At 48.1% G+C, this 18,832-nt stretch overlaps 1 protein-coding gene across 1 annotated transcript in view; it reads right to left on the bottom strand.

The window, feature by feature from the left end:
• Positions 1-3,024: 3,024 nt before the first annotated feature.
• The window catches only part of CDHR1 (cadherin related family member 1), a 97,115-nt gene continuing 81,307 nt past the window's right edge, over positions 3,025-18,832 (bottom strand). The window contains exons 17-18 of the mRNA XM_054983976.1: positions 18,122-18,376; positions 3,025-3,579 (exon numbers count right to left, since the gene is read on the bottom strand). Coding sequence (XP_054839951.1) covers positions 3,025-3,579; positions 18,122-18,376 — 810 coding nt within the window. The remainder of the gene's footprint in view (positions 3,580-18,121; positions 18,377-18,832) is intronic.

Here is an 18,832-nt window from a genome sequence, read left to right as displayed (position 1 = left end):
GATGGGAAATGTAGGCATCCTGGTTTTACAGCTTGGCTCTCCATCACAGCTGCAAGACCAGGATGCCTACATTTCCCATCAAAACTTGAGGGAAGCTGACAAGTGTCCAACCTGTGTCAGGCCTCACTTGTAGCTTGGCTCTAAGACTCCAAGGTAATGGGAAATTTTTAGAATATTGGAACTTCTCAGTGAAACAGCCAGAATAAGATCAGTTGGGTATGTACAGGGTGAGGGACAGGGGAACTGTGTGTTTACAACTTTCTTTTGGATCCCTTGCTCAATCCATTTTCTTTTTAATAAACACTTTGTAATTTTTAGTTGCACTCTGTACACATAGACCCACTGTTCAAACATGCTATTTAAAATGGGTGCCAGGAGAAGGCGGAGTCTGTTGGCAGGAGATGTAGGCATGAAGCAGGGCCCTAGAATGGCATGGCAAGGTGGGGAAGCTCTGAGCACTGGCCCTAACAGTGGGCAAATCCTACAAAGGCCAGTTGGTAGCAAGGACTGTGCCGAAAGAGGGAGAGAGAATGCCTTGGAGGGCAGGGCTGGGGGAGACCTGGATGGCTGCTTGGATCTAGACGCCTCAGAAGGCAGGATGCAGCAGTGTTTGTAGGTCAGTGGGGCTGTTCTGCCAGATGATGATTAAAACAAATTATTCATGTGACCATTCTCAAGAGATTCCGGAACTCCGTTCCACCGCGTTCCTGCTGAAAAAAAGCCCTGATGAGGGGAGAAACTAGAGTTCAAGCTGCTCAGCCCATAGGTATGAGACCTGGTTCTTGGGATATTTCAGAATGACCTCCTCACCCTTTCTCCAAGATGGTCTGTACATTACACATAGGCTAGTCTATTTTGCCCTCATGCATAATCAAAGAAGTAGGTTAGGCTAAGACTACCTAGTGAATTTCACAGAACGTCTTCCCAGGTCCCCACTGCCCGTGAGCAGTTTCTACTCTACACCTCAATGTATCCCTGTGGTGACCTTCAGCTCCCAAAGCAGCTTGAAGATCCAATAATTTGTCTCACTTGTTTTCTAGGCAGTGGATACGTCTGAGAATGAGGGAAACAGGTATGTCCCCAGAAGGCTGTTAACTCAAGAAAAAAGTGGTATAATAAATACTAGGGTCCCTCTGTCTGAAAAGTTTTCTTCCTCTTGCACATGTGCTCCAACCCAAACTGTGCCAAAGTTATGCAAAGGGAATTCCATTTGGCAGAACTAGGCTACTTCTTTTTGTGAGAACAAGAAAGTGTTTGACTTAGAACTCGTTGCTTCATGTATTGATGTAAACTATGCAATACAGTTCTGGGATAGGAGCGCACTTACGTAGAAGTAAGCTCCCTTAGAAATCCAGTCTCTTCCTTCTAGTCCTGTGCAGCTTGGCTTGTCTCTCTACCTAGTTCTAGGTTTGTTTCCTGCACCTTTTTGTTTCCTGTTTAAGACTCAATCTCTCCACTTGATTGCTGAACATGCGACCGGATAATACTTCTTAACATATCTCCACTTGTCATTCAATACTCGTGTCCCATTTCTGCCTAAATTACATGAGATGCAGACGGTGCCTGTACTGGCGGCCCTGTTTGCCTTGGACACGACGGTGTTGCTTTGTTTGCAAGCCAATAGGCAGGACTGCATCCATCAGAGGGACACTTCTGAACCTGCTGGTGCCTTCCTGTGTGCTGCTTTGAACTCTGCCGTTCTCAAGTCCAGGGCTGGCGCCACTGGTGAGGTGGTGAGGCAGGGGCCACAGGGCTGGAGGGGGCAGTGGAGGGGGTGCTGGGGGTGGGGGCGTGCCTCCGCCAGCCAGCCCCGTGCCGCTGCCACCACCACCACACACACACACCCCAGGCAGACACAGCAGCCGCGGGCCAGGGACGGCAGGCAGCCGGGGTGGCGTGCGGAGCGCAGGTGGCCTCCTCGCGCTGCCCCAGCCACTCGCCGGCCAATGGCCCGGCGTCACTGCATGATGATGTCATTACGTGATGATGTCATCATGCAGTCTGGGTGCCTCGGGCGCCAGTAACCCTGGCACCAGGGCCGCTCAAGTCACCTGCCCATCTTATTCCACTTGGACTTGGGTGATTTGCTTCCAGTGCTTCCTTCCCTGGCCTTATCCACCAGCCCTCTTCCTGCGGTGGAGCCTTGCTTCTGTTCCTTTGCTGTTCTTGGATCCATTCACATCTCACCTTGACGCACACACCTAAAAGCTGCTTCTAAATTCTGCCCCAGTGAGATTTAGGATTGGATCTCCCTGTCCTAGTGAAGGGACACCAATTTCTGGGTATATACTCCGACCCACCAATTCTCAGTGAGTGCTGCCAGGCCTAACAGGTGCAGGGAGGGGACATCCTCAGACCTCACTAGCTTCTTTACTCATGTCTGGAGGCATCTGGTATGTGATCAAAAGTTTTTAAATATTTCAGATTGGCTTTAACTAACTAAAACAAAAAACCCAGAGCAAAACATGGGAAACCCTTAAACACATTGTTTGAATCAGAATAAATCAGACTCCTAGCATGGCACAGAATCAGACTTTGCATGAAGGATCTAGATAAAAATTGTAACAAACCCGCATTGCACGGATATCGTAATGGTATACGTGAAATGATTCCACAGGGAAATAGGATATGCAATGCGAGGTAATACAAGCAACTGGAATGGAAGTACTCTTACGAGCGCCCGTAGGGGGGATTAGTACAAAGCAGGGCTTTTTTTCAGGGGGAATGCAGGGGAACGGAGTTTCAGCACCTCTTGAAAATGGTCACATGGCTGGTGGCCTCGTCCCCTGATCTCCAGACAGAGGGGAGTTTAGATTGCCCTCCGCGAGGGCAATCTCAACTCCCCTCTGTCTGGAGATCAGGGGGCGGGGCCACCGGTCATGTGACCATTTTCTCTGAGGACAACCCACTGAGTTCCACCACCTCTTTCCCCAGAAAAAAAGCCCTGGTACAAAGTACAAAAGAACGACCACACCATGTCACTAGAATGCCGCCTGCACTCTGCATGCCACTTTTGGAAATGGGCTAAACATGAAGGTGGCCAAAGCCTGCATTTCTCTTCTCAAACCTCAGCTTGAGCTCAGACACCAGGGCATTGTGGGCCGTGCTAGCGGAGCCCTTTTTCTTCCCCTGTTTGCTTCTGATCTTGGGGCTCAGGCATCCGGACACAGTGGGCACTCTCCATTCAGAGAGGCTTGCCTTGAACGTCGGGGCGGGAGGTGGGACCGGGGCTGTCGGCGGCAAAGGGGGCAGCACCTGGAGCAAGTTGTTGTTCCCGTTCTCATTTTGCACACTGCTAACATCTTCTTGGGCCACAAACTTCTCAGAAACGTTGGCAGAGCTCTTGATCTTCAGCCACTCCAGCCTGACCGTCCGGGGTTGATAGTTCTGTCTTTTTTTAATGATTCGCCTCACCGGCATGACTTTGTTGGATCTCTTATTACGCCAGAACGTGGCGGTAGAGATCAAGACCGTGATCATCACCATCACCCCCATGACACCAGCTAGGACTCCTAAGGCTTTCAAAGGGTTATCTTTTGTTTGCATCAAAAAGGCGGCCATAGGCCCTTTGTGGAGAGTCTGTAAAAGAGTACAAAGAGAACATGTGACTTACTCTGGGGCACAGACAGAGGCTGCAATTTCATTTGTCAGAAAGATGTAACAACCAGGGCTGACCAACATCCCCAAATTATCCGAGTTGGTGTGTGACATGTGGATTTAATACCACAAAGGCTATAGGTGAATCTTTGCAGTACTACACTATAGCAATGAAAAAAGGGGGTTTTCACTCAGGATGTTATGCTAAATATTCTGGATGACTCCTGTGTAAATATCTAATGTGTATTAATTAAAGACATAACGAGAAGCCCTGGAATTGATAACCATGGGCCTTACCATATTGCAGTCTTAAAACTTAAAACTTCTCCAACTGGGAGTTGCAGTTTTGTGAAGAGGCTTCTCAAAAATTGTAAGTTACAGTTCCCAGGATTCTTTGGTGGAAGCCATCCCAGTTATCATAACCAGGGCTTTTTTTCTGGGAAAAGAGGTGGTGGAACTCAGTGGGTTGCTCTCGGAGAAAATGGTCACATGGCTGGTGGCCCCACCCCCTGATCTCAAGACAGAGGGGAGTTTAGATTGCCCTCTAAACTCCCCTCTGTCTTGAGATCAGAGGGCGGGGCCACCAGCCATGTGACAATTTTCAAGAGGTTCCGCAACTCCGTTCCGTGTTTCAGCTGAAAAAAAGCCCTGATCATAACGGATATCAAGATAACATTAAATGATCGAAATAAAGCCAGATGGTGTTAGTTGTCCTTCATGTTTGATTTCAGAATCTAAATACAATTAAAACCCTGTATTCACACCAAATATCAACACTAGGATTCCCCCTCCCCCAGCCAATTGCTGAATTATGAAAGTTAATTTTTTTTGACAGTGTTGAATCCATTCTTCAGTGGCTGAGACTGACCATGTTCTATTGTCTAGTACTCTTTTACAGACATTATAAAGCAAAACCGCAAACAAGCCACCATTTTGAGTTAACAACTCTAAGCTGAACAGACAAGCTGTGTATTCCATTGAAAATTTCCCAGAGTTCAGTAACAGGTATTGTTGTTTCTATATATGGCATATTGAGGACAAATGAAGGAGCCGTTCATTTAGTGAATTAGCACAAAGATCGCCGTGGTGGTCCCCGTATAATTTTCCTGATTTTGCCCTGAGGATGGAGCCGGGACTTTTTCACGCTTCTCCAGTACATGATGGTGGAAATCATAACGGTTACAGAAATGGTGGAAAGGACGGCACTCATGCAAATCCCAAATATTGTCCACGGGTGCTTCCTCAGGCCTAAAACATACGTTTTTACCTTGGACTTGATCTGGAAATGTCAAAAACAAGACAATTGAGCAACCTATAAACCACCATAATTAAGGAAACAAAGGACTTCTTATTGTTGTTTGTAAATGAAGTCACAACGATGCTGAAGAGAGACAAGATCTGCCCCGGCATATTAACCAGTAAGGCAATGGGGGCCTTCAGCCTTACGTTAGTTAAAAGTCTCACCTCTGCTCAAGTAATCGGGCTAAACAAATATCTTTAGTATCGTGCATCGGCAGGAGGACCGAAGAATGGAAACACTCAACCCTTGGAGGTGTTTGAGAATGTTATTTTGCATTTTGGCTGTAACTAGGGTTGCCAACTCTGGGTTGGGAAATTTCTGGAGATTTGGGGTGGAGCTTGGGGAGGGTGGAATTTGGGGAAGGGGGGGGGGACTCAGCGGTGATGTGATGCCACTTTCCGAAGCTGCCATTTTCTCCAAGGGAACTGATCTTTGTAGTCTGGAGATGAGTTGTAATTCCAGGAGAATTCCAGCTCTCACATGGAGGCTGGTAACCCTAGCTGAATATTGCTCGGATAAAAGCAGGGCCATGCTCATATCTCAGTGCGGGGAATGTGTTCTCCAGCTCAGTGCCCTTGACGCCCACCCGGAGAAGATGGAACCTAAAAGGCAGTAGACCGTGCTCTATTGTCTAGACAAAAGTTGGGCTTCCAGGCCTCAGCAATTCAGAGACATCATACTTTCAGTCAGTCACAGGTTCTGCCACACAATAGGCCTCCCTGGACCATATAGTGCCAGTCTGCAAGGGGAGTCACCCATGAGCAGGAGTACATTGACACACCATTCTTTCCCAATAAAGTACCATGTACACACTTTTGTATATACTGCCAATTGCTGTGACTGAGGGTTGACTTCCACATGCTGCCGTTGAAGCGAAAGAGTGACTAGGAACGGGTCCAGCATTCCAACTGTGCGGCAACCCAATCAAAGGACTTGCATATGTGCATAATTTGCATGCCAGAGATCAATAGCGTCTCTGCAGCTATTGAGCTGGCATGCTAATTCAGTGCACGTAACTCCTTGAAACAGCTTAAATGAAATGCTGAGCCCCTGGCAGTCCACACCAGGGAAAACTCTTTGCTTCAACAGCATCATGTTTCAATCAGGCCAGCCGGAAGAGCTGATTAGAGGCAGATTATGCTCCAAGTCCAGACCAATGAGAACCTTCGTCCATTGATCTAAATGTTCCAGAATCAAGCCTACCTAGGAGTGTTGGATAAGGTTATAAAATTGATGCAAGAATACATTCTTGACTAGACACTTTTGTTAGGAGGACCATTACTGTCCATCATGAAACACAAGGCCTTAACATCCAATTGAAAGAAGATGAGATTGTATGAAAAGCATTTTCTAAGGTAGGGGTTTCATGTCATTCTGTTTTAAAAGGGACTCTCAAGTTCAAGTTTTATTGCATTGGCCCAAAGGCCATTGCAAGCAATAAAACAGTAGCAAAAATATAAGCGACGATACAGATAAAATATACAATACAAGCTGAATAAAACACTATGTTACACTATTGTGCTTGTAGCCTATTGACAGCCCTGTGCTGTCGCAACCTTCTCTCGAATTTTCCCTGCTGCAAGGGCAAAAAGAGCGACCTTGTACGAGGTCTCTGGGTCCACATCTGCTAATATGGCAATGATGTTTTCATTATTTTGTCTGGAGCCTAAACTGGCTAAGATTGGACTTAGGGACTCTCCGTAGGTGAGTCATGTGCTTACTGCCTGAGGGTGAAAATTTGATCAGAACCCTGCTTTAGACAGCAAGATGTCAGTCCTTCTAAACCATAATTAGAAAGCTACCATGGGTACAAACCGACCAAAGAAGAGGGTATTCCCCCCGCCCCCATGGTACTCAATGATACCCAATCAACAGTATAAGAATTACAAATATTTCAATCAATGCAAGAAAAAAGTGCAAGTGTGCTAAAGTGCTTTCATACAATAAATGCACTTCCTAAATACATAATAATACATATGATGAAAGAATAATAACTACAGTACATGAATTATGACTGCCAAGATACAAAGTGTCAAAGCATTTTACAAGTTGCCAGCCACAATCACAGCTGGTTGGAAATATATATATGGAAGATATACAAGATAACGGCTGTTTCTTCTCCTTCTCTCCTATTCTCTGCAGAATAAGAATGTTCTCCAAGCTACAGTGTCTTCTCAGACATGAGATAAGTAATAAGTCTTTTGTTTCCCCAAAATTAACAGTTGATTTTTCATATGTGTTTCAGGTTCCCCCGAGCCCAAGAGAGGTTGTGCTGCCCAACAGGCTGCTAGCGGAAAGCCCGTTTTGCTGAGCTTCCTCAGGGGCTCCTCAAACTGCAGTCAACCTGGGCGAGAAAATAAATTGTACCAAAACATTCATGGAGGAATGACAATTTACAATAAAAATACAAATATAGGAGATGTCAAATACTCAATCACAATGTATTTTCATGGATGTCACTCCTCAGCAAGCATGACAGACCACCAGTCCTCTTTCCAGCAAAGCAGGCAAGCAACGACACTTTGTATCTTGGCTGTGTCATAATCCATGTACTGTATTTATTATTCTTTCATCATATGTATTACTATGTATTTAGGAAGTAAATTTATGGTAGAAGTAGCACTTTAACACACTGGCACTTTTATCTTGCACTGATATAAATATTTGTAATTCTTATATTGTTGATTGAGATAAATTTAGTACCACCGGGGGGGGGGGGTGGCAGGGGAGGTAATACCCTCTTCTTTGGTCATTCCTGCTCACCCAGTCCTTCTATAAGGGAGAGAATCTTCCACTAGCAACAAAACCTAGCAAAGCCATTAGGATGCTTTGTGATTACAGGATCCGGTTTTCTGATTCTAGGCCACTGGAATCACGGCTTAAAATTTCTCTCCTAAAAACTACCTCTAACCACCAGGAGATAGAAGGGAACAACACACTTTTCCAATATGTTTTTCCCTAAATGAGGGGTTATTAAAGAGTTGGTTTGTAGTCAATACCTCTGCTAATATAAAATCAGTTAAAGTAGCTTTGGGAAATACATTAATTGCTGTATTGTTCTAAGAGTAAAAGATCATTTTGATATATGATCTTACCAAAGCTAACCACAAGGTCTCTGCCTCAAAGGCAGCAGCCTTCTATTAATTGCAGTGGTGGTAAACGTTAATCAAAAACATGTTCGCTTAATTACTCTCTGTGATGGACACTGCTGGATACTTCTAGTTATACCGTCAAAGAAGCTCATCCTTCAAAAGAAAAAGAGAACCCTACTGTGGAAAGCAAAGGGATGGATCAGGTATAATAAAAGAATAGCACCTGCAGTCCCATGGGGGACATCCAGCAAGTGACGGAACATGTGATGTAAGCAGTCGGCCCCAGCCTCTGCCACGGTTAATACAGCCTGTGATATAAAAACCGCAGGGGCCCTGAATTAATGCAGCCTGATCTGCACCAGGAAAATCCCAGCCGGCTGGGCAGAGTGTTGCTGAGTCCTGCCTGGGAGATTAAGCTGTGAATGGAATGTCCATGAAAAATGCTGAGGATTGAGGTGATTAGTTTACTGCCTTCCCAGCTGCAGGCATAGCCGTGACAAGGAAGGGTCTCACTGAGTCACCCCACTTAGCACATTCCAATATCCTCCTTCCATGATTAGATCCCCACCCCAAGATCAAGAGTCATCAATTGGCACTGATAAGTTTCTATTTTGTCTCTGGGAACATGCGTTTCATATTTAAATTCATCAACTCAGCTCTGGGAACATTGATTAGCATACTACTTCTTTTCAAACCATCAGGAGAATACTCTGCATTTTCTTTATCACACCCCGGTAGCACCAATCAAAGGTAATCAAACTTTTGTCATTCCCAAGAGCTCACCTTTAGGTCTTTGTTCCAAGAGCTGAGGTGGCTCCCCAGCCTCGGGACATGTTTTGCCCTATAAAACCCAGGGCTTTGCCCCACTCAAATAGTGCATGCTTTCTGGATCCAAGCACTGCTCCTTTCCCTAAGTCTCTCTTTTTTTTTTAAAGGATTTTTTATTGGATGGGTTTACAAACATAAACATAATAATCATTATCATTTTCTGCCCCATTGCATTTTCCCCATCCTCCCCCCCCTTTTCTAATGACTCCCAACAGTTTTCCATACCCAACTTAACCTAAAGAATATATAATATAAATTCTTAAAGTCTATAATAATATATATAATATATATCTATATAATACATACTAATCTAGTCTATTTAATTGTATTAACTATATTAATATAATACTTATCTAAATTAAGAGTATAAAAATTATATAAGTATATAATAGGTACATATACTAACTAACTAACTAACTAACTAACTAACTAACTAACTAATATATATATAGAACCTTATTATAGAACCTATAGAACCTTATTATTCAACCTTATGACTTCCCATATGAATATGCTATCTTACTCTTAACTTTATAATACTATAACTCTATACTAATCCAATAGAATATAATAATATACCCCCTTTTAACCTTAAGAAAGTTTCTATCTCCCCCTTAACAACTACTTTCCCTAAGTCTCTCTCCTGGCCGAGAATGTGGGACATTTGAAGCTCTCTTCCTCCATAGACTGCTATACGCTTCTGGTTAGGTAAATATATCCCCCCACACTCTATTCCAAGCTCTCGCTAATTTCCTCGGACTGTGTGTGTGTGTGTGTACCAGTTTTTATTTGCCAATTGTGTGTTTGTTTGTTTTTCCTCTTTAAATAAAAATACTCCTTTATTTAAGCACCAAGTTTCATCTGCTGCCTTGGGGAGGGGATCCAGTAAATACTGGTGGAGTATCCCATCGTTACCCCTCTCGCATAGCCTTCCTCCTTGCCACTAATTCCCCCTACTCGCAAGGAGACCCATTCCGGTAACAGTGGGGCTGTTGTTTGACTACCTTAACACTCAGTTTTCCAAACTGATTATTGGCTTTGCAAACTAAAGAAAGGCACACATGGCTTGTAGGCATTGTCAATTCACATTCCTGTGATAAAAAAATAAATGGAATTCTTGTAGGTCCCTAAAGTTTTTATTCTACTGGAAGGTTTTGGAGACAATAGTCTACTGCATCAGATTCTAGTCAAGACCTTCTGAAATGAAACCATAAGCAACTGTAAAGCTTTGTTAATTTCACCCATTTAAGACCTGCTATGTGTATAACATGCATACAGAAGACAGAGCCAAAAGCAATATTTTCCACAAGTAGAGACAAGTTCCCAATTCTACCCCCTCCCCTACTGAATTGGGGTGATGATCCTACTATATAAAAAGCTAACTGTGTTCCAGACAACTCACTTCTTACCCTGGTGCACCTCCAGAAGACGCTGCTGTGGAGGGAAGCCAAGAAGAGGCAGCCCGTCCCTCCAAGACTGCGCTGCAGTGGGAAGCCGGGATCAGGAGTGGAGCTGGTGGCAATGCCTGCACCCTGCCTTCACCCAGCTGGGATCAGGAGCGGAGCAGGTGACAATCTCTGCCCCCTGCCTTGATCCAGCTGGCATCAAGAACAGCCTGGTACCAAGAGCAGCTGACATCAAGAGCAGCCTTCACCCAGCTGGTATCAGGAGCGGAGAAGGTGGCAATGTCCACCCTCAGCCTTTACCTAGCTGGTATCAGGAGTGGAGCAGATAGCAATCCCTGCACCCTGCCTTCACCCAGCTGGGATCAGGAGCAGAGCAGGCGGCAATACCCACCCACAGCCTTCACCAAGCTGGAATCAGGCGTGAACCAGGTAGCGATGCCTGCCCTCTCCCTTCACCCGGCCGGGATCAGTGGAGCTGGTGGCAATGCCTGTACCCTGCCTTCACCTGGCTGGGATCAGTCACAGAGGAGGAGGCAATGCCCTCTTGTCCACCCTCCCTTTTCTAAAGCCCATTGTATTTTTTCCCACAACAGGCTTTGTTACTAGTCTTCACATAATTCCCAATTACTTCTATCTAGCTCAGTACTGGGTATCCCCTATGTCGTTTTTTAACAACTTCATTCCTTTAATCTGGGCCAGACTGCCCTAGTCCACTCCAGGATTTGGTGTCCACTCCAGGTGTGGACAGGGAGCATGGAAGGAAGTTGTAGCTCCAGTTAGGGGGGAATGAAGAAATGGAGACTGGATAAAAACTCTTGCCTGTTGGAAATGATGCTGCCTTGTCATTCCTAAGTCTGGCATTAAGGACACATCTGCAGAATGTGCCCTGCTCTGGCTGCACTGATCATTGGAGCAAAGTCTACTAAAGCTGCTGCCCTGCACATGGATAAGATTGACAGCTGTCCATACCTGAGCTTTCTTGGTTGTAGCTCCCACCAGGTGAAATAGACTGTCTGACAAGATCAGGAAGGCCCCCACATAAACATGGGCATGAATCGAAATACGAATTAATTTTTGTGACAAGTCAGGCCAATTCGTGTTTTGTGAAAACATGTTTTGTGGGGCCATGGTTTTCATAAAATTCACGACTTTTTGGCCCATTTCATTTGTTTCATGAACAATTCATTATTTCAGCCAGGCTGGCACCGATCCATTGATTCCCTAGGCAACAATGGGCCCAAACCTTTTGTTGCCATTGGAAACCCCAACCATAGCCCACTTAACCTTGATAGGCAGCTCTCCTAGCCAACTGGAGAGCTTCCATTCTGCCCTATACAGCAATACTGGCGGGGAGGTCTCGGAGGCACCAGAAAGTCCTACTGTAGATCTGCCTGCAGAGGCTGTGGAGGAGGCAGAACAGATCTCACCGCTGGCGGGAGTGGAAGTGGATATCCTCACAATTTTTGAGGAAGATGATGAAAGGGAATCTCAGGATAAATGGTGGGGTTTTGGAGAAACATCCAGCTCCTCCAAATTCCAAACTCTTGGGACTGTCCCTGCCTACAGTCCGCCCCTCACTCCGCCTTCCCAGCTCAGCTCCACACCACGGCTGGTAATCTTTCGTCCTCCTCCTCACTCACCAACTCCAGGTCGCCGTTTCAGTCAGGCACTCTGGCAGCACTTCCAGACTCTTCCCAATGACCCCTGTGCGGTGCAGTGCTATTCCTGCGATGCCGTGGTGCGTAGGCGCTGTGACCCTAAGCACCTGTTGTCAACTGCTCTCCGCTTGCATCTGCAGAGGCACCACCCGAACCTTTAGCCTCCAGAGCCACACGAGCCATCTGGCGGATGGAAGATGAGGGCTTCTGATCAGAAAGAAGGGGGAGGGTCACGGAAGTCCACCCCAAGCAAGAAGCCTTTCACCGAGGGTGCTGCAGGTGGGAGTGGAATGTCTCGGCAGGCTACCCTGCAGGAGGTTGTCCCCTCAGGGTCAGCAACGGTGCCCAGCAAAAGAGTCAGGGGAAGGGCTCAGGAGGTGGGCACTCATGTAGTGGTGGAGATGATTGCCCTGGATAGACTGTCTTTGTCTATCGTGGATGGTGTGGGTTTCGGAGGTTACTGCGTCACTTTGTCCCCTGGTTCACAACGCCGTCGCAGTGGATCATTGGCTGGTGAGTCTTGCCCGCCCTCTGCCACCTTGTGCGAGAGATGGTTTATAAGGAGCTGTCAGGTGCCAAAGGGTGGACTGTGCACTTCACGGTGGATATGTGGAGTGGCTGTCATTATGGCTACCTTGCCCTCACTGCCAATGGGTGGCAACTGGAGGACTTCTGCTGCCCCAGGGAAAGGCCAGGGCCCCGGGGTGAGGTGCTACCCTTGGCACCGGCGACTGAGTGGTCCTTCTCCAGGCACGGGGGGTGGATGAGGACCACACGGGGAAGAACATCACCACCACGGTCAAGGCAGGACTGAGGGACTGGACATCCAGGCTGGATTTTGTCCATGGCATCATGGTCACCGATGTGGGAAGTAACATGCCGGCAGCCCTGAGAGAGGCATCCCTCGACGACCTTGTCTGCCCGGCACCATAAGCTGCACCTGATCATGACATATGCTCTTGGGCTAGGCAGCAAGGTCAAGGCCAGTTGGGATGAGGGAACATTGTCCATGCGCGCCTTGTTGGACATCTGCCGGAGTCTGGCTTCCCACTTCTCCTGCAGTGTGAAGTCTTTGCACCAGCTGCTCCAGAGGCAGGGGGAGGGGGGCAATCCCGAGCACAACCTCTACCAGGACATGCCCACCTGCTGGAACTCCACCTACGACACAGTTACTTGTCTAGTGGAGCAAAAAAACCCTGTGCAAGACATAACGTCATTTCTGGCCATTCTGCGGGAGGGAGAGGAGGTCAGCCTCAGCTCTATAGACTGGTAGGCCCTCTCCCAGGTGGTCCGTGTCCTGAAGCCATTTAAGGACACCACTGAGTTCCTCTGCTCTTACCAGGTCAGCCTGGGACAGGTCATCCCCCTGATCCACGGGCTGGCCCAAGTGCTGGCCCGAGAGCTGGAGCATGAGGACGCTCTTCTCCCCAGGGTAAGGGAATCGGTCAGGAGGTTGCAGGTGGGCATTGCTGCCCACTTGCATCCTCTCTGCCAGGAGCTGACTTGTGTGCATGTGCAACCCCCATATAAAGGGCAGCATCACCCTGTAGAACGGCCAGCTGCAGAGATGGAAGAAGGACCTGTGCAGAGCAGTGTGCATGTTCCAAGAACAAAAAGCGAGATGGAGGGTTGAGAGTGTGGAGGGGGGGGTGGATGAAGAGGAGGAGGAGGGAAGGTGGCAAGTCGGCCAGGCGTCCCCAGTCATAAGAGCCTTCCCAACAGGGACCCACCACATTTCTGGGCCTTGGGGGTGAGCTGGGCAGTTGGCGGCAGGAGGGCCAGTGTGTCTGTCAGGGTGGAGGACTCGGCGGGGGCGATGGTGTGAGAGTACCTTGCCAAGCCTACTGAGTCCCCCAACGCCAACCCCCTGGAGTATTGGGCAAGAAAATCTGCCATCTGGCTGGACCTTTCAATTGTGGCCACTAATCTCCTCTCCTGCTCTCCCATCAATGTCCAGAGCGAGCAGATATTCTCCCACCTGGGAGACCTCCTCCATCCCCTCCGCTCACGTCTGCACCCAGACCTGGTGGATATATTGTCTTTTATCAAGGTCGACCTCCCCCTGCTTGGCTACCCCTCCTTGCACCTAGACTGGTCTGGGCTCTGAGCCACCCCAGTCTCTGTGTGGCCACCCACTTACCACCAGGCTCTGGGGCAAAGCTTACTGGGCACCTGTACTGAGGGCTCAGACACTCGCTCTTCTTTTTGTTTTCTTTAATCCTTAACTCTGGTTTGGTGCATCTTTCTGGCCTGGGAAGGTGTCTGCGTGCTGTCTCTCACTTCTTCTGTTTTTGTGACTCCTCTCGACTCTTACTTTGAGCACCTGTCTCACATGGGAAGGTGTCCATGTGCTGTTAGGGGGCTGCCCCCCAACCCCAGTTGCAGGGCCACCACCTGGCCCAGGGGCCCAGCTTAGTGGGTTCCTTGCCCAAGAACTCACAGGACTGTTGGAGCAACTGTCTGGAATGGGAGAGGTATGTGGGTTATGGGCCTGCTGCACAAAAAATTAAGTCGTACAGAGGGAAGGCCATGTTAGTCCCTCTGTAGCAGTAGCAAAGTTCTTCTCACTGGGGGAGGACACTAGGTCTCAATTGTGTCCTGTGGTAGGTACTGCACTGCTCTCCTTTGTTAGCAGCCACATCCTCTCATTTGGGAGAGCCACACTATGTCTTGATCTGGGCCTCCTGGAAGAGTGTGGAGGGCCTCTGTTGGTGCCGCCACGTCCGGCAGGAGGGTTTTGTCAGCAGCCATCTCCAAGAGTGGGACTTAGAATATCCTCTCCCTACAGAGGGGAAGTCATTTGTCATTCTTCACTGAGTCCGGGTCCTGGGGTGGGGGAGACAGCCTTCCCCAGGAGTGGGACTTAGAATACCCTCCCAAAGAGGGGGAGGAATCCGTCGGTGCTGCCACATCCGGCAAGTGGGTTCTGTCAGCGGCCAAAGCTCCTCATCATGAGGGACAGGCATCACTTTCTGCTCTCGTTTCCTCCCCACAGGGTGGAAGTGCCCCCAAGAGTGGGAGTTAGAAATTGAATAACCTCCCCTCAGAGAGAGGGATTTATCCTTCCGTTCATTGTTGAGCAACCTCCTCTCAGAGAGGGGAATTCATCCTTTCATTCTCATTGAGCAACCTCCCCCCAGAGAGGGGGAGGCAAACTTCTGTTCATCAATGAGCAACCTCCTCCCAAGAGGGGGAGGAATCCGTCCATTCACCATTGAGAAGCCTCCCCACAGAGACGGGGAGGCTTCCTTCCATTCGTCGTTGAGCAACCTCTCCCCAGATTGGGGGAAGCGTCCTTCCGTTCATCGTTGAGCAACCTCCCCACAGAGAGGGGGAGGCAGCCTTCTGATCATCATTGAGTCCAGGTCCTGGGGTTGGGGAGACGGCCCCCCAGGAGTGGGAGTTAGAATAACCTCCCCCCAACCTCCATCTGTTCAGTGCCGCCATGTCCAGCAAGTGGGTTTTGTTGGCAAACATCAGCATGAGCAGTGGGTATCAATTCAGCTGTGCTGCCCTGCTGTTTCTATCTGGAGGATACAGTCTCTCCCTCCCTGACCCAAGGGAGGACATCCACCGGCGCCACAATGTCCAGCAAGTGGGTTTTGCAGATGGGAGGCGGCCAAGGGTCTTATTTTGTGCACCCTGTTCCACCTGGGTGGGTGTGGAGGGCATCTGCTGGTGCCACCATGTCCATGGGTGTTTGTTGGCCACCACCGCTCCTCAGCATGAGGGGCGGGCACCTATCCACTGCATTGCTCTCCTGTCCTCAATGGGGGGGGGATGTAGTCTCTCCCTCCTCAACCCGGGGGAGGGCATCCACCAGTGCCACCATGTCTGGCAAGTGGGTTTTGCAGATGGGAGGTGGCCAAAGGTCTTATTTGGTGCACCCTGTCCCACTTGGGTAGGTGTGGAGGGCATCTCTCGGTGTCGCCATGTCTGTGGGTGGTTTTGTTGGCCACCACTGCTCCTCAGCACGAGTGATGGGCTTTGCTCTATTGTCCCCACTGGTGGGGGGCTTATTTTCTCCCTCCTTGACCCGGGGGAGGACAACCCCTGGCTCCACCACGTCTGGCAGGTGGGTGATTTCAGCAGCCACCACTCCTCAACATGAGGAGCAGGCATCAATTCACTGCATTACTCTGCTATCTTCACCCAGGGAACTTGGTCTTACCATTCCCAACCATTGGGAGAAGGGTGGCACAGACAAGACCATTGGTCAGATGCAGTGGGCGACCATTGGAGCACAAGGGAGGTGCTGCAGGCCACCCTCACCGGCTGAGGCCATGGCACCCTGGGGGATAGAGGGGAGGTGCTCCAGACTGTAGACCACCTCCTGGGCCTGCAAGGAGGGGGTGGCCACTGACGAAGCCCATTAGTCAGATGCGAAGGCCGCCCATTGGGGCACAAGGGGCTGCTGCGGGCCCCCCCACCCATCGAGGCTGTGGCACCTTGGGGGACAAAGGGGAGGCAGTCTGGACTGTAGACTGCCTCCCAGGCCCATGAAGGGGGGCACAGAGAAAGCCCATTGGTCAGATGCGGTGGGTGACCATTGGGGCACAAGGGAGGTGCTGTGGGCCACCCCCACCTGCCAAGGCCGTTGCACACTGGGGGATGGAGGGGAGGTGGTCCAGACTGTAGACCACCTCCAAGGTGGTGGCCGGTAATCCTTCATCCTCCTCCTGACCCAGCAAGTCCCAGTCCCCATTTCAGTCAAGCTCTGTGGCAGTTCTTGCCACCCTTCCCGTTGACCGCCTCCCGGTCAATGTTTTGCAATCTTGGTCAAACCGGGGAGGTGGGCGGAAGAGAGCCTGCTGAAGTCTCTCTGTGAGTTTGGCATCTCTGAAGGGTTATTGAAGTGACCCGGGGTCTGATGAATCACAAACCTAACAAATGGTTTCACAAAACAGGTAAATTTCATGGAAGTTAGTTTTTCGTGCTTCGTGGAAACCGACAAAACGCGAAACTCTCGTTTCATTTCCCCCCGTTTTATGCCTATCTCTACCCCCACACTCCTATCATTGCATAGAATGTCTGTGGATTTCAAGGTAGTGTTCAGTGTACATATTGTTTTTGGCATTGTTCTTTGATTTTGTAATCCACTTTTATTAATCCGCTTATTGTAATATAATGTTTCACTGCATTGTTCTACAATCATGTAATTCCTGGTTTATTGCCTGTAATATGCAGCATACTCCTATTCTGTTGATTATATATATTACATTGTTCTTATTATTAATTGTAATCTACCTTGTGTCTCAGGGAGAAAGGCAGACTAGGATCAAACAAACAAACAAACAAACAAACAAACAAACAAACAAACAAACAAACAAACAAACAAACAAACAAACAAACAAACAAACAAACAAACAAACAAACAAACAAACAAACAAACAAACAAACAAACAAACAAACATCTTCTGGGAGATCTCATGTAATAATAGAAAAACTAAACTGTACAGGAGTCACGGCTGTACTGAGCCCTGCAGAGAGTGACAGGTAAAATCTTGGAGGGGAATAAGAATGACTGTAGAGTTTTAAGAACACTTCTGTGGAAATTTCAAGTTTTCTCTTTCACAATCTGCATCATGTTGCTGCTGAATTGATTGACTGTGCTAGGCTGCAGGCACACAGCCAATGAGAAGCTGCCTATACTAAGCCTCTGAGCAAGCTGAAATCTGATTTTTCATATACCCATACTGGAACCATGCATAGATATGCCACTCTGAAAAGAAAACATGATGTAATGTAATGATATTTTAACTGTTAATATATTGCCTGTTCATTGTGAGGTTCTTCTTGCACTTCTGTCCTGGTTGTGCACCATAAAGTCACCCTAGTTCTGCTACCAAAGACATTTCTGAGCTTCCCACCGACAATGCCTCCTCATTCTTCCCAGTGTAACCTCACCATATTTAACAATGGTGCTTTCATAGTGAATTAGGCCCTGACCTGGATAGCCCAAGTGAGTCTGATCTTGTCAGATCTCAGAAGCTAAGCAGGGTTGGCCTTGGTTAGTAATTGGATGGGAGACCTCCAGTGAAGGCCAGGATAGCAGAGGCAGGCAATGGCAAACCACCCCAGTTAGTCTCTTGCCATGAAAAATTCACCAGGGGTCTCCATAAGTCAGCTATGACTTGATGGCACTCTCCCCCACCTTATAATGAATTATAAAATTTCTCTTTGTTTTTCAACCCCGTGCGTCTTTCTCCTTTCTATGTTTAATCTCCACCATCCCATTACCTCTTCTGTGATGTCGATCTTCAGAACAGCTGTGGTGCTGAATGAAGGCGAGCCCCGGTCTTTGGCCTGTACGACCACTGACCATATGCAGTCTTTGTTCTTGGTGATGTTGTGAATGATGTCCAAGGACCGGATGTAGGATTTCAGCTTTATTTCTCCAGTGCTTTGGTCGATATCAAACACATTGGCTGGATCTGCTTGCATAATGGAGTAGTCGACTATGTTGTTGGGTTCTTCTGCATCTTGGTCTGTTGCCTGTTCACAGGGAAATAATAAAAGGGGGATGGTGGTTGTGGGTTTTCCGGGCTGTATTGCCGTGGTCTTGGCATTGTAGTTCCTGACGTTTCGCCAGCAGCTGTGGCTGGCATCTTCAGAGGTGTAGCACCAAAAGACAGAGATTTCTGTGTCACAGTGTGGAAAAGATGTTGGCAGGTCATTTATATCTACTCAGGAGGGGTGAGGTTGAGCTGAGTCATCCTGTAAGAGTTTCCCAGGGTGTGGAATGCTAATGGCGGGAGGCTTCACTGTATCCTGAGGAGGTTCTTTTGCATATGGATTGGTGCTTGATGTGCTAATCTTCTCTGCAGGGCTATTGTCGGGTATAGAGTGTTTTGTTAGCCTGGTGTTTTTCAGAACTGGAAACCATACTCTGTTCATTCTTAACACGGCAATACAGCCCGGAAAACCAGATCTCTGTCTTTCGGTGCTACA

This window comes from Eublepharis macularius, chromosome 6 (genome assembly GCF_028583425.1).
Source record: "Eublepharis macularius isolate TG4126 chromosome 6, MPM_Emac_v1.0, whole genome shotgun sequence".
NCBI classification, from domain to species: Eukaryota; Metazoa; Chordata; class Lepidosauria; order Squamata; family Eublepharidae; genus Eublepharis; species Eublepharis macularius.
This window is presented reverse-complemented; position numbering and strand designations above follow the sequence as displayed.